General features: G+C 39.4%; 1 protein-coding gene across 1 annotated transcript in view; it reads right to left on the bottom strand.

Annotated features, from left to right (window-relative positions):
• SLC9A3 (solute carrier family 9 member A3) overlaps positions 1-15,412 on the bottom strand; it is a 442,722-nt gene that overhangs the window by 410,912 nt on the left and 16,398 nt on the right. The window contains 2 exon segments of the mRNA XM_089681031.1: positions 14,735-14,942; positions 14,944-14,986. Coding sequence (XP_089537157.1) covers positions 14,735-14,942; positions 14,944-14,986 — 251 coding nt within the window.

The raw sequence follows: 15,412 nt of genomic DNA, 5'->3' as shown, positions 1-15,412 counted from the left end.
AGGGTTGATGTGAAAAGGGGGGTGTGGACATAAAATTGCGGAATATTGTAATCTAGGAGCCAACAAAATAAGTTAGTGGCCAGGTTCTGAGGTCAATATATAACAGTACCAGTGAGGACTATTTGAGTGTGTTTTCACATACTTTTATATGTACTTTTTTAGTTGTATCTTGATTTTTATTTCATTTTATGTTGTCATTTTTTACTTTTATTCAACTTTATTCAGAGCCAGTGCAATGTGTGCATGCCTGTTTTATTACTTTTACTTCTTGCCTACTGTTTGGGTGTATCCATCAAGGTGGAGAACCCTGCTTAAAATATCCATGATGAGCCCCACTAATTTTATAATACTATTTACACACACATAAGATGCCATATATGCGTCATCCACAGATAAATACCAGTGCGTCATCCACAGATCCCCCATAACAGTGCATCATCCACAGATAAATAACAGTGCATCATCCACAGATCCCCCATAACAGTGCATCATCCACAGATAAATAACAGTGTGTCATCCAATATTACTTCTTTTATGTGATTAAGGATGCCGGTTTGGTGTTGGTGGCTTTATTTTAAAATGAAACATTTTTATAGGTGCCCTGTTTGACATGGCTACAAAGAAAAAACAACGAAAAACGGAAGACGAAAACCGTGAATTTAAAGTGGAATGGACCGAGACTTTCGCGTTTCAGAACGTAAATGGCTTTCCAACCTGTCTTATTTGTAAAGAAAAATTGGCACATAATAAAAAATCTAATTTGGAGAGACACTTTACAACAAAACACTTGTCCTTTAGTAATAAATATCCTGATGGTGATGCAAGGAAGAAAGCAGTTGAGGAACTTCTGAAGAGTCAAGAAAAATCAAGTTCTGCGTTTAATCAGTGGGTGCAGTCTTCCAACTATGTTAATTTTGCAAGTTTTGCGGTTAGTCAAGAGATTGCTAAGAGAGGCAAACCATATACAGATGGCGAATACATAAAACGTTGTTTTATAAGTGCATCAGAAGAGTTATTCAGGGATTTTAAGAACAAAGAAGAAATTCTAAAAAAAATTAAAGAGTTGCCATTGTCTGCTAAAACAGTGAAGGATAGAACAGCCAAAATGTCTTCCAATATAACCAACCAACAAGTTGATGATCTTAAAGTGGTTTCAGCTTTATCAATAGCAGTTGACGAGTCTTGTGACTTAAATGATACAGCTCAAGTTTCACTTTTTGTAAGATTTATGTCAGCTACAGGTCCTAAAGAAGAACTTTTAGGATTATTGCCACTGAAAGGTCAAACACGTGGAGAGGATATAGCAAATGCTGTAATTGGTTGCATTGAAAAATATCATATTCCACTTGATAAAATCGTCTCAATTGCAACAGACGGGGCAAAAAGTATGACCGGCATAAGAAATGGATTTGTTGCTATTATGAAAGAAAAAATTAGTCACGAGATACTTACATACCATTGCATCATACATCAAGAAGCACTTTGTGCGAAGACATTTCCAGAAGAAATGTGCAAAGTTATGGAATTGGTGACTAAGATGATCAACTCCATTGTAGCTAAAGCTCTTCATCATCGCCAATTTAAAGAATTTTTAGTTGAAATTGAGAGCGAGTACGCAGATCTTCTGCTGCATAACAGGGTACGTTGGTTATCAAGAGGAAACGTTTTGAAACGTTTTGCTTCCTTATTAGAAATCAATGCATTTTTCCTCGAGAAGGGTGTTCACTATCCAGAATTAACAAACGATCAGTGGACCCAAAAACTGTATTTCATGGTGGATGTTACTTCCTATCTAAATCAGCTTAATCATAAACTACAGGGGAAAGGAAACACCATTTTTTCGATGTTAGAAGAAGTTATTTCGTTTGAAAACAAATTATCTGGTTTTGCTCAAGATTTTGACAGAGAAACTTTGATTCACTTTCCAAGCCTGTTGAAACATCGCCAAGAAAATAATTCTGATATTGACATTACCTATTTTAAAACAGCACTTTTAAATATGAGGGAAGCTTTTCTCAAGAGGTTTCAGGAATTCAGAAACAGCAAAGCGACGTTGGCCTTTGTTAAAAAACCTCTGGATGCCACTGTAACGGAATTAAATTTTTCTCCCTTTAATATCGACATTGGCAACTTTGAAATGCAATTGCTGGATTTAAAAAACAAAGAACTGTGGAGCTCGAAATTTGAACGTCTTTGTACTGATTTAGAAAGATTGGAGAAAAACAAATGTGAACTTAGTTCACAGAACAAGTGGTCTGCTTTGAAAGACCTGGAGAAGGAAGATATGTTGATTTTTAACACCTGGAATAGTATTCCTGACTCATTTAATCAACTAAAAAAGCTAGCGTTTGCTGTTCTTTCCTTGTTCGGGTCTACATATTTATGTGAACAATCATTTTCAAGCATGAACCTTATCAAGAGTAAATTGAGAAATCGTCTCATCGATGAGAACCTGGAATCGTGCCTAAAATTAAAAACAACAACATACAAACCTGACTTACTCAAACTATCCAAGGAAATGCAAGGCCAATGTTCACATTAGTGGTTGTGACTTTGTCAGTCATTGTCAGGATGTAATTTTCTCTACATTGTAAGGCAAATTTTACAGAATTTAACGTTATCGATAAATAATATCGTTCTAAAGTTTTTGTTTTATTAGTTGTGTTATTTGTATCCTCCCGACCTATGTGGATACTTGCATGCAGAATATTCTCAATAAAAACTTATTGAAACTAAAAACAGTGTACCATCCTATGTATTTTCAGTTTTAAAAATGTGGCTCTCAAAATAAATTTCAATCGTGGTTTTGGCGAGATTTGGCTCAGTTGAAAAAAAAGGTTGCCCACCACTGTGCTAGACCACGCTTACATTTTTACTTGCTTAAAAATTCTATCTAACTTTCCCCTTCTATGTAAGAGGGGCTCAGGATTTATGTTTAACATAATTAACCTTTGCTGTACTGTAGTGACAGAAGAAAGAAACAAGTAGAAATAAATATTTTTTCAGTTAGTTTTAGGTAGGCTATTTGAATGGGAACTGTAATATTGGAGAGCCTGCGATCATCAGACAGACACAGTCATAAGCACTCTACCACTCTGTGAAGTGGAGTGTGTATCAGGACACATTGAGAAGTCAGACACCTGCTAATGGATTCCTGTTACACTTTAGGCCTCCTCTGCAGGTGGGTTAAACCCTTTCAGGGCCAAAGTCCCTGTAATTAGTATTTTGAGGCTTTTTCCTATCTTTTTGTAAAAAGTCTTTTTAAGCCTCCAAATTCCAGGTCCAAAATGAGGATTTAACAATCCTGAGAGCACAGTATGTTAGTCCTCTCTTCTCCAGCTGGACTACTCTAGAATGCCTCACCTTACATAGGTGAAAATCTATGAATACTTAAAAATTGCCTTCCTCTCATCCCGCCTAAAAGGACCATAACCCAAATAAAGTGGAAACGTATCCCCCATCCAGGACCTTTCCCTGGCGTCCTGTACAGAACAGATAATTTATAATGGGGGGGTTAAATTTGAAAAAGTGGAAAGAAACTTCAACCATGAACGGTCAATTCTGTATATACTCCCAGTCTGGCCTAGACTTTGATTTTTGAGAAGAGCCAAGTTTTACTTCTATATGAAATTAATCATATTTGAAAATATTATTTTCTAAAAACTAACATTCTTTAAATAATTATACCTAGACCAGTCATTAACAATCCTATACTTATCGGTCACCACCACAGGTGCACAATAGAACTCTATCTACCTCAAAAGGTGGGAGGACAAGTTGCGGACATAACTAACTAGGACTCATAAATAATTGATCTTTTGTAGATACCAAGAAGGCACATATAAATGCCTCACATGTTCAAAAATCCATAGAACTTGCACCAGTTACTTTGGGAAATGTAAAGCCCATGTTGCAATGCTAAGGACAACCCAGCAGCATTCTATTACATGGCACATCGATTTTATTAAATCTGAGTAGAAAAAAAAAACTTTTGATAAATCTGAACTCTGCCAAGGTGTGTACCTGCTATGTGGAAATAAGCTGAACTGCCAACGACAGAGTACTGGCTTGCATGCACTAATCAAATCAAACAAAAAACACACTTTTTTTGCTTTTTCTTCTTTCCTCTCCATGTTCCCCTATCCCACTTTTCTCACTCCCTCCCTTCATCCCTTCCTATTTCCACCTTTGCTTATTACCCATCTTACTGATATTTGTTCCCAGCTCTCTGCCCAACACCCTTACTTCCTTTCCTCTCTCTTTCAAGTTTCTACATTTGAATACAAAGCATATAAATATAATAAACAAGCTGGAAGATAAAGCTAAGTAAATCTCACAATGGCAGTGATAAAGTCAATATTAACCTTATACAAAAATAACAATGCTGGCAACAATTGTGTTCTTCTTGAACTGATGTGTTTGACTAACAAATGGTGTAGCAGATAAAACAGAATGATGAACACTCCACTGTAGAGACACCTGCTTTGTTTCAGTTCTATCTTGTCAAGTTTTCTCCTGTATATAAAGCACTTATTTAACTATTTTGTTACCAGAGCAATTTCTCATGTTCATGTTAAAATCTGCATTTTTAGCTAAAAAGTTATTTTAAAACACCAAAACATTATACATTGTACATTTTTTGCAAAGCAGAAGCCTTGCAAAATAAAAAAAAAATGGTAGTTGCAAGTTTTTACAATATATACTCAAATGTTTATCAAATTAATTTTATAAAATATACAATATTTGCAAAAATGTTTATCAAATGAATTTTACTGCCCACAAACACAATTTAATCTAATTTTTTGTACAATAAAATTTGAACCAGGTAAAAGCCCAGGTCCAGACGGACTTATAACCACATATAACAAATCCTTCATAGACATCCTCGCACACCAATTCCTAAAGGCTTTCAATTCACTAGATACCCCAGGACAGTCCATGCGCCATCTTTCTGAAGCCCACATCACGCTTACACCAAAAGAAAACACGGACCAGACATCGCCAGCTAACTATCATCCAATCTCCCTCCTGAACGTTGATCTAAAGATTTTCGCCAAAATATTAGCCAATCATTTACTATACATCATAGAACCCATTATTTCCAGTGACCAGGTGGGGTTTGTACCCGGTAGAGAGGCAAGAGACAATACGATCAGGGCGATAAATGTACATCATTGGTTGACACAGAATAAACAATCTGGCTTCTTCCTATCTCTAGAACAGGGGTCCTCAAACTATGGCTCGCGGGCCACATGCGGCCCGCCGAGGACATTTATCCGGCCCGCCGGGCAGGGGTGTATCTGCCGCGAGGCAAGAGACTAGGGTTTGGCAGGTCGGGAGAGCTCGGGCGGGAGGCAGGAGGGCGGGATCAGCAATTCTAGAACAGGGGAAGGTGGCCTCGGCTTATGAACCCGCAACACTCCCCTGGCTGATCAGTGCATGCAACCGTCACAGACGGAGGGCGGAGCCTAGAGCTGACTATGAAGAGGGGGAGCAAGAGAGGAGACTCCATCACTGCATGTCTGGTATCAAGGCCACGGACCCTAGATAAGTGCAATAGATGATCAATCTCCTCCCTCTCTCTTTCCCCCCTCTCTCCTCTCTCCCTCTCCCTCCCTCCTCCTCTCTCTCCCCCTTCCTCTCTCTCTCTCCCCTCCTCTCTCTCCCCCCTCTCTCTCTCCCTCTCTTCTCTCTCTCCCCTCCTTCTCTTTCTCTCCCCTCCTTCTCTCTCTTTACATTGTACACAGATCTGACCCAACAAGGTGTCCTGCATTTACCGTATATTTCACTCCATAAGACAAACTTGGGGGGAAATGTCTGTGCGTCTTATGGAGCAGCCGGCCCAGTATTCCCGCCGCCGTAGTATGTCCGCCGTCTCTGGTCATCTCATGTACTATGTCCACAGTCTCTGGTCATCTCCTGTACTGTGTCCGCATTTGTTCATAGTTTTTTTTTTAAACTATAGTCCGGCCCTCCAACGGTCTGAGGGACAGTGAACTGGCCCCCTGTTTAAAAAGTTTGAGGACCCCTGCTCTAGACACTGAGAAGGCCTTTGACAGATTGGCATGGGACTACACGGAGGCCGTTCTGACTGGCCTTGGGCTTCTTCCACGTCTCTTGAACTTTATCATATCTTTATATACAACAGACGCCTTCTCGATAAGCAGTGGGACCAGACAGGGATGTCCATTATCCCCCCTCCTATTCATTCTTACTTTGGAACCTTTTCTGAACTGCATTAAACAGAATGACAACATCAAAGGAATTTTAAACAATGGCAGAATTCACAAAATAGCTGCCTTTGCCGATGACAGCTTACTTTTCCTGACAGACCCACATATTGCACTACCTAACTTACTACACAATTTTAAATTATTCCAGTATTTGGCCAATTTTAAAATTAACTTCAATAAATCCCAGGCCCTCAATGTTTCCCTAACCCAAGATACGGTCAGACAGGTGAAAACGAACTTTCCTTTCACATGGCAGTCCGAGGTCATCACATACTTAGGAATCCAATTGCCGACTCACCTTACAGAACTCTATGCCAAAAACTTTTTACCCATTTTACGTAGCATCACCAAAGACATAGGACAAACCATTTTTCTCTTGGTTTGGCAGAGCAGCTATTCTTAAGATGAACGTGCTTCCCAGACTACTATACCTGATGCAAATGATTCCAATCAAACTGCCCAATTCCTTCTTTAAGTCCTATAAAACATTATGTACCTCGTTTCTATGGTGTAATAAATGCCCCAGAATTGGTTTTGAACAACTTACCATGCCTAAGACGGGCAGAGGTATTGGACTGCCTGATATCACCCGCTACTACAGAGCCTGTCACATGGCAAGAATAGTAGATTGGTCTACGAACCGCAACCGTAAGGCTTGGGTTAATTTGGAAGCTGCATTTTCGGGGACCCCACTCGCCACTTCCCCTTGGCTGAAAAATTCCCACATCCCGTCTGAGTTCAGGGAACACCTTCTTATAGGCCCTACTCTATCGTTTTATCATCTGATAAGTCAGAAAACAGGTTTTTCTTCAACACCTGGTCCACTCACTCCTATCAAAATGAACCCAGACTTCCTCCCTGGTATGTTTCATGCCTTTCTCGCCGGGTCTAGCCCCCCAGACAATTTGAATTTGCAGCAACTCTTCAAAGATGGGATATTCTTACTCAGAGACCACCTTTTGAACAAATGGCCATCCCTAACCCTCACGCCGTGGATGTACAGACTGCTCCACCACTTTATACATAGCTCCTCACACCTAAAAGACTATACTAGACCACTCACCCCATTTGAAAAACTCTGCTCCACAGACTCTACCCAGAGACATGTTATATCTAAGCTCTACACGTGCCTCGAAAACACCATTGACCTTCCATCTAGGAAAGCTTGCAAGGCCTGGAGCTCTGACTTACAATTCCAATTATCGCTAGAAGACTGGGATCACATTTACGTACATATACACAAAGGGTCCATATGTGTTTCCACACAAGAGAACAATTTTAAACTATATTCTAGATGGTACAGAGTTCCGTCCCTACTTCACAAATTTGACCCTAACATCTTAGATTCGTGTTGGAGATGTCACCAGGCGATGGTTACACTCTTGCATATCTGGTGGGACTGCCCATTGCTGCAACCTTTCTGGAGGAAAATCCAACCCATAATCACACAAGTAACTACGTACTCCCTAGACCTCTCCCCTGCACAATTCTTACTTCACCACTCCACACTTCCATTTAGGACGTACCGTAAATCACTCGCCATGCACACGGTAAACGCGGCAAAACAATGTGTCCCAGTCCACTGGCGCTCAACACATGTTCCCACTATTCGAGAATGGTTTGCTAGGATCAACAAAATTGAGGAAATGGAGGAATTGATTTCTGTAGCAAAAGACCATCCCGAGAGATTCAGAAAGACATGGGCTTGTTGGAGCCATTTCAAAACCACCACTACCTATCATCTATTATTGCAGGAACAGCCAACACCCCCTGATTAAATAATTGGACAATTTTATCTCAAAGGACACCCTATCCACCAGTGACGCATTTAATGCACATTTAGATGGATTGAGACTCAACATCATACCCTACCTTTCAGGTTCTTGACCCACATATTGCCCCATTAAATGATCTTGCACATATTAAATCCTAAGCTACATAGCTATCTTTCTGGCTCATATGATGTGATTTATTTTATCTGCAGCTACCCATTCTAACATCCCCTATACTCCTTACCCATTCTCCCCCTCCCCCATCCCCCCACCCCTCCTCCTCTCCCCCCCTTTTTTTTAACCTCATATTCCTCCCTACTACATCACTCTACATCTCCTCTTCTATCTATTCACCTCTCTGACTTTTCTTTATCTCACACCTTTTGTATGCTTTCATCATTCATATATCCCCAACAAAATATAGCATTTAATCTCTCATACAGGTGTGACTAATTTCACTTGGATCACACGCTCCCGAAATAGGCACACAAATCATAACGCACACATCACCATGTGCTATTCTTTCCCAGCACTTCACATTCCCTCCACATAAGAGCTTACAAGTAGATAGGCCAGTAAATAATATACCTATAACGATTTATCTATTACACTCTTTGTATCTGCTGGTTTGCTATACACCTTTGATATAAAGATATACCTCACCACAATTCAAACCCATAGCCCATCTGCGAAACGGGATGCTGCATATTGTGTCTTTGTTCAGACTGTAACCCATATTTGTATGCACATTGATCTGCCTTAACTTTCTCAATAAAAATTACTTTTTGGAAAAAAAAAAAAACTATAAAATTTGAGGTTGTGTTGAATGCTATACTATAGGGGAGATTTACTAAAACTGGAGCACTCAGAATCTGGTGCAGTTGTCCATGGTAGCCAATCCGGTTTTAATTTCTGCTTATTCAATTAAACTTTAGCAATAAAACCTGGAAGCTGATTGGTTTCTATGCTGAGTTGCACCATATTTTGTACCCTCCAGCTTTAGAAAATAACCCCTATATGTCCCTGAATAAAACTGTTCTGCTACTAGCTATATTTACACAGCTGTGACCCTTGAAGTCACACAAAAAATAAACTATCCTCATTGTATGCTATTTTAAAATATTTGCTTTGCATTGGCACATGTCCCCTGTAGCAGTGGTCACCTTTCCATAGCTTTTTTGACTGTAGTTTGCCTATTCGTAACAATTTGCAGAATTTAAGAACTAGATTTGTCCCCCATAAATCTCAATAGATTCAGCTCTTTGAATCACTCTGTTTGAGTTTGACAAACTTTGAACAATATTCACTGAACCCTTGGCAGATTGCACCTGGGCAGATTTGCCCATCCCTAGTCATTACCATGTAGCATGAAGGGCCACATATGCCACAATGTTCCTGCGGCTGAAGACCCACATTCCTTTGTGTCACTCAGCAAAGCCTTATCATTCGACTGTCATGTATAACAGCCCAGGTTTAAGGTGGTTAGAGTTCTCCCTGAAGCCTATACTACTTCCCCTTCTGTTACAGCCCCCAATTGTTTTCCTACTTATCCTCCTCCTTTCTTCATGCTGCCTCTGTGTCCTGGGGTAAGTAGTGGTGTAATAGCTTGTTCTAACTGTTCTCTGACCATTTTCCTGCTTACTGCACTCCATCCGTGTTGTCAAATGGTGGGCAGCTGGTTGCCATGGGAGACCTTCTGAGAAAAATAATGGTGACTGGGTATCTGCTGCGCAGGCAGATGATGGCTGCTTCTACTAGTTAGTATGGGTGTATTTGCAGTGGAAAGAGCTACACACATTTGTTCAGGATATAGAAGAAGTTAGTGAAGACTTTTGCTGAAGAGAGTGGAATGGGTGTTGGCATGAGCTGAGGTTCCAGCCTTTGTGTCATGATCCTCTATCTTGCCACCCTCACATTATTCAACAATTTAAAAAATTTACAGACCCCTTAGCCCCCTAGCAAAACATGTCTCCCTCTCACTAAATGCAACACAGGTACCTGCAAATGTGCTACAGATTGAAAGGGAGTGAGAGGAAATACAGCAAATGAGGATGGAGAAGGATGGGACTGTCTAGTATTCTGCAGGTTGCTGCCCTCACAAAGCTTTGTGTTGGAAATTCATGTGGTTTTACATGTAGGCCGTGCCCAAGTACTCACCTTTCTTGCCGTGGCTCATCCATTACTGACAGATGTTTTGGACAACAAGAACACTCTGCTGACCCTCATTTGAGCCAACACCATCCCCCTCTTGCATCTGTGAGCCTGTGCCATTAGATGCCCTTTTATGCCTGATTCTTGCTGTCTTCTGCCAAGTCTCCTGCTCTTGCTCTTTGACAACCTTGTCTCTCTTCTAGTACTTCATTGCTGTCTTATAGGGATGAGCTCAAGGTTCGGCCTGAGTAGATGTTTAGACCAACTTTAGCTGTTTGTAGCTTCACTCGTTCAGTGGGAGCCTATCAATATTCGCTAAGAAAGCAACAAGTGCAGGCACCCACTATGTTCTTAGCAACCGGTGCTCCATTTGTTTACTGACCAGGAATCCCCAGTTATGTAAACAAAGTGACAGTGATACTGTGACATCACTGATCAAATATGGCCACATGGAATGTTCTGAAGAAAGATTAGCTGAACTGAGTTTATTCTCCCTTGAGAAGAAATGATTAAGGGAGGAATGATCAGCATGTATAAATACATGAGTGGTCCATATAGTGAACTTGGTGTAGAGTTATTCACATATAGGTCAACACAGGACTAGGGGGCACACTTTACATCTAGAAAGAGATTTATCCTCTACATATGGAAAGGCTTCTTTACAGTAAGAGCTTTGAAATTGTGGAATAGACTCCCTCGAGAACTAGTTCTGACCAGCTCAGTAAATTGTTTTGAAAAGGAGCTGGGTGCAATCCTAAATGCACAAACAATAACTGGATATTAAAAACACTGAAAAATGGGGCCTTAACGAAAAGAAACTACTGGGGCTTTATTAGGCACCATACTGACAAAACTCCATACACAAATTGTAAAAAATGTATAGCTTTATTGAACATCATTAAAAGCGCTATTGTAATAGAAAATTTGAGCATAGATATAGTTCAATATATCAAAACATGTAGCCATTACATACTGTGACTATACAGAACATCAGGCTTGTTACAAAACACTCCAAAGGGTTGCCATACACAATACAGTGGGTGTATATACAACTCGTATGTAATGTCTTGGAAATTTTATCCAACGTGTTTTGCAGAACAAAAGCCTGCTTCCTCGGGGAGATTTAGCACACTGTTCTAAAATTATAAACAAAGCCATGATAACTAGATATTAACATTTATAGGTAATAACACTAGAGATTATTGATCCAGGGAATATCTGATTGTCTTTGGGGATCAGGAAGAATTTTTTTGCCCCTCAGTAGAAATTGAACCATGCTTTATAGGGTTTTTTTGTCTTCTTTTGGATCAGCTGTGGATATTAGATTCTGTATAAAAAGGTTTTCTATTTATTCATTCTATGTTTTATGTTTATGTTTTTCTGTTCATTTTTTTTCTGTTGGTTGAACTACATTGACTTGTGTCTGAGACCCTTGGACCAAAGCCCTTCCAGTCAATTAGATATAGGAGTACTGTATTTAGGTACTCTACTTAGATCACAGGATTTGCCTAAATTCATATTCATTCCATGGTATGGAGCATCGAGGAAGAGAGGCAATGGGAATTACAAAATCTGTGGATGAAAAGCATTCTTAGAAGGGAAATGTGGAAGGTAATGATGATCATTAAATGAGAAGGCAAGTGGACCTTGAAAGCAATAAACTTGGCCAATGACTGAAAAGGGCTTTTTAAAGTATGGGGCAAATTTCATTCAGGGTAGTCAAAGCTGGATGTGCCTGGTAGAAAGCCAAACCTTATGCCCAGGTAGTCATTTGGGAGCGACACGGTGATGACTGCTGGAAGCTGTTTTATACCTGGAAGCAGTCAGATGTAGATTCATTTAGATTTCTGCCTAAATAGAAAAGGTATTGAAGGATGGCGGCAGACATTATGTGGAAAGAAGATTTCTTTGTACTGGCATTGGACTAATTGTTTAGTCTACTTAGGGAAAAAGGTCAACCTAATCATGATGAGCTGAAATTTAAGCCAACTCAGGGCCTAAGTACCGCTCAACATTTTGATTAATTTTTTCATTATGCAAGGGCCAGGAGTGCATAATGCACAGTGTGCATCGGTCAGGAGTGTTTAACCATTTCAATACCGGGCAATTTTACACCTTCCTGCCCAGGCCATTTTTCATTTTTCAGCGCTCTCACACTTTGAATGACAATTGCGCGGTCATACAAGATTGTACCCAAACTAAAATTTTATCATTTTCTTCACACAACTAGAGCTTTCTTTTGGTGGTATTTAATCACCGCTGGGGTTTTTATTTTTTGCTAAATTAACAAAAAAAGACCAAAATGTTTGAAAAAAAAACACATTTTTCTTTGTTTCTGTTATAAAAGTTTACAAATAAATAATTGTTCTTCATAAATTTGGGCCAAGATGTATTCTGCTACATGTCTTTGGTGAAAATAACCCAAATTAGGATGTATTATTTAGTTTGTAGGAAAGTTATAGAGTTCACAAACTATGGTATAGATCTGAAAATTGATCAATCCTGAAGTACTGACAGCCAATCTGATTTCTTGAGGTCCAAGAATGTCAGAACAGTACAGATATCTCCCAAATCACCCCTTTTTGCAGAGTAGACAGTCGGACGTACTTCATAAGAGGAATGGCGAGTTTTTTGAAGTTGTATTTTTTTTGTCATAATTTTTTCGAAAAATGAAAAAATTTTAAAAATTATTTTCACTATTTTTTTTTTACATACTGTCACCAGTGCAGTACAGCGTCATCATATAACTGGCATGGCGGTGATCAGGGACACTGACTGGTGACAGTATGAAAAAAAGGTAAATGCTTGCATATCCAAAGTAATTCTTTGCTATAAGCAAATTGTGCAAAAAAAAAAAAAAAATACTGATCACTTCCCCAAAGTAGTACAATGTTACTATGGTAACATTGTACTACTTTGGTCATAGTAAAATATGAAAAAAAATCTTAAAAAAAATTAAACAAAATGTAATAAAAAATTAAAAATAATAAATGAATGAAATCGATTCATTCAGGGTTTTTTTCTGTTTTTTTTTTTTTTTGTGCTTAGCTGTGATTTTGCCACAGCTAATCACATGACATGTGCATGTGACCTGCTGTGAACATTCACAGCTAGGCACTAGTATACAATGGATGGCATGAATGAAGCCATCCATTGTATACAACTGTCATGTGACCTGCTGTGATTGGTCACAGCAGGTCACATGGTACCGGCGACGGGGGCCGGTACTCAGATCTGTCATCGGCCGTGTCTGAGGTACACGGCCGGTGACAGATCACGCCGCTGCGCGGCTCTGCAACCGCGCGAACTGCGCATGTGCGGGAGCACGCCAAATGGCGTGCACCTGGAAAGCTGATGCATTTTTGCCGCTGTCAAACGGCTATAGGCTGGGCGGCTAATGGTTAAAACACAGAATGCAGGGCTCAGGAGTGCATAATGCACAGATTTCAGGAGTGTGTATCACAACCACCGCAGGGCTCAGGATGTGCATTGCACAGAGTGCAGGAGTCAGGAGCTTATATTTTATAGAGTGCAGAGCTCAGAAATGCATAATGCACAGGATGCAGGAGTGGATATTTCAAAGAGTGCAGGGCTCAAGAGTGTGTATAGTACAGAGTGCAGGACTTTGGAGTGTATTTTGCACATGTTGCAATGTTTAGGAGTGTGTATTGCACAGAATGCTGGGCTTAGGAGTTGTTTTGGCACAGAGTGTAGGGTCAAGACTGCATTTCGCACAGAGTTCAGGGCCTAGGACAGCATAAAACACAGAGTGAAGGGGTAAGCAGTATGTAATGCATAGTCCTCAAGTGCGAGTCATAGCATACAGGGCTCAGGAGTTCATGATACACAAGGTATAGAAGTGTAAAACGTGCAGATTGCAGGACTCAGGAGTGCATATCACACCCAGTGTAGGTCTTATAAATGCATATCCCACAGAGTGCAGGAATTAAAACTGCAAATCACAATACTTGCTACCTATTCTTGTGTCCTGATGCTAGCCAATTTCTAGCAAACACATTTCTGACATCTAAAGGCAGTGCACAGTTGTTGCAGCAAACATTTTGAGACACATCCAATTTTTTTGATGTTAGGTGCATTGGCAGCCGTTACTGTCAATAGGCTACCCTAATGTACCGTAATGCTTGTTAACATGTGACATAGCACGTACATTAACGCATCATACAAAAGTAAATGAGCACTCAATAACTTTTTATTCTAAGAAGAGATGTGTTTACATATGGACTGTTCTCTGCCCTATACAATTCAATGTAAATGCAAAAGCAATTCAAAGTAGTTCAGGAAACAGTTAAAGTAATTCAAAAGAAACCTGAAGCAACAAGGAAATCAGAAGGAGCTCAGAAGTAAGCTGAAGAAACACAAAAACAAGGCATTATCTTGCAAACATACAATTAACTAGTATCTGTGTCAATATCCTGTGTATAAGGGCCCTAAAAATTATCATAAAATGTTGAAACAATACATGGTAATATCTCAGAAAAGTACCATCTCAAAAATCTGTAACAGTGAATTCCTTAATGATTTAAACAAGATATATTGTTATTTTATTGAACAACTTACCCAGTTTTCCAAGACCAGCCACCAAAATCCACAATGTTATGATGTAGGGAACGTGAACTTCCTCCCATTCGAAAGTAATAATTTGGAAGGTAGCTGTTGAATTATCATTTCCACTGCTTCTAATCAGCTTATTGTCTTCAAATTCCATGTTGCTGGTATTGGAATTACAATCGACTATTTTAGTTAGTGAACACAAAAGCAAAGAAAAAAATGCAGGTCTTTATGGTGTTTTTTGGAGTTTTCAATTTTCCACTAAATGAAACAATCTTTCTTCTTGTAATTTACTTTTAAAATGCAAGTATATTTTGGTACACTGTCCACCTTTCCTATGCAGGCAGTAGTTTGTCCCACATGGTGCTTCTATATTCTGAATATTTGTAGACTTGTATTACTGTATTGTACTCTGTAGACTTGTATTACTGTATTGTACTCTGTTAGCAAATGCCATAGCTATCTAATACTAAATTGCTTTCATTAGAAAATAGTTATAGATATATACACACATCATAGCTTATACACTGTTTGACAAGTGTTAAATGTTCCTTTGTTCTGGCAGTTAGGGTTATAGATAATGCTAATCTTATCATGCCCATAATTTATGACAGGCAATAAATGAAGGGTTTGGCAGAACAAATTCTGTGTTATTTTAATAATTAGAAAATCAATACTCAAAGGCAA

This window comes from Staurois parvus, unplaced genomic scaffold, assembly GCF_062004578.1.
Source record: "Staurois parvus isolate SC_StPar_1 unplaced genomic scaffold, SC_StPar_1.0 ptg000257l, whole genome shotgun sequence".
NCBI lineage: Eukaryota > Metazoa > Chordata > Amphibia > Anura > Ranidae > Staurois > Staurois parvus.
The sequence above is the reverse complement of the archived record's forward strand: the minus strand, read 5'-3'. Positions and strand labels throughout refer to the sequence as shown.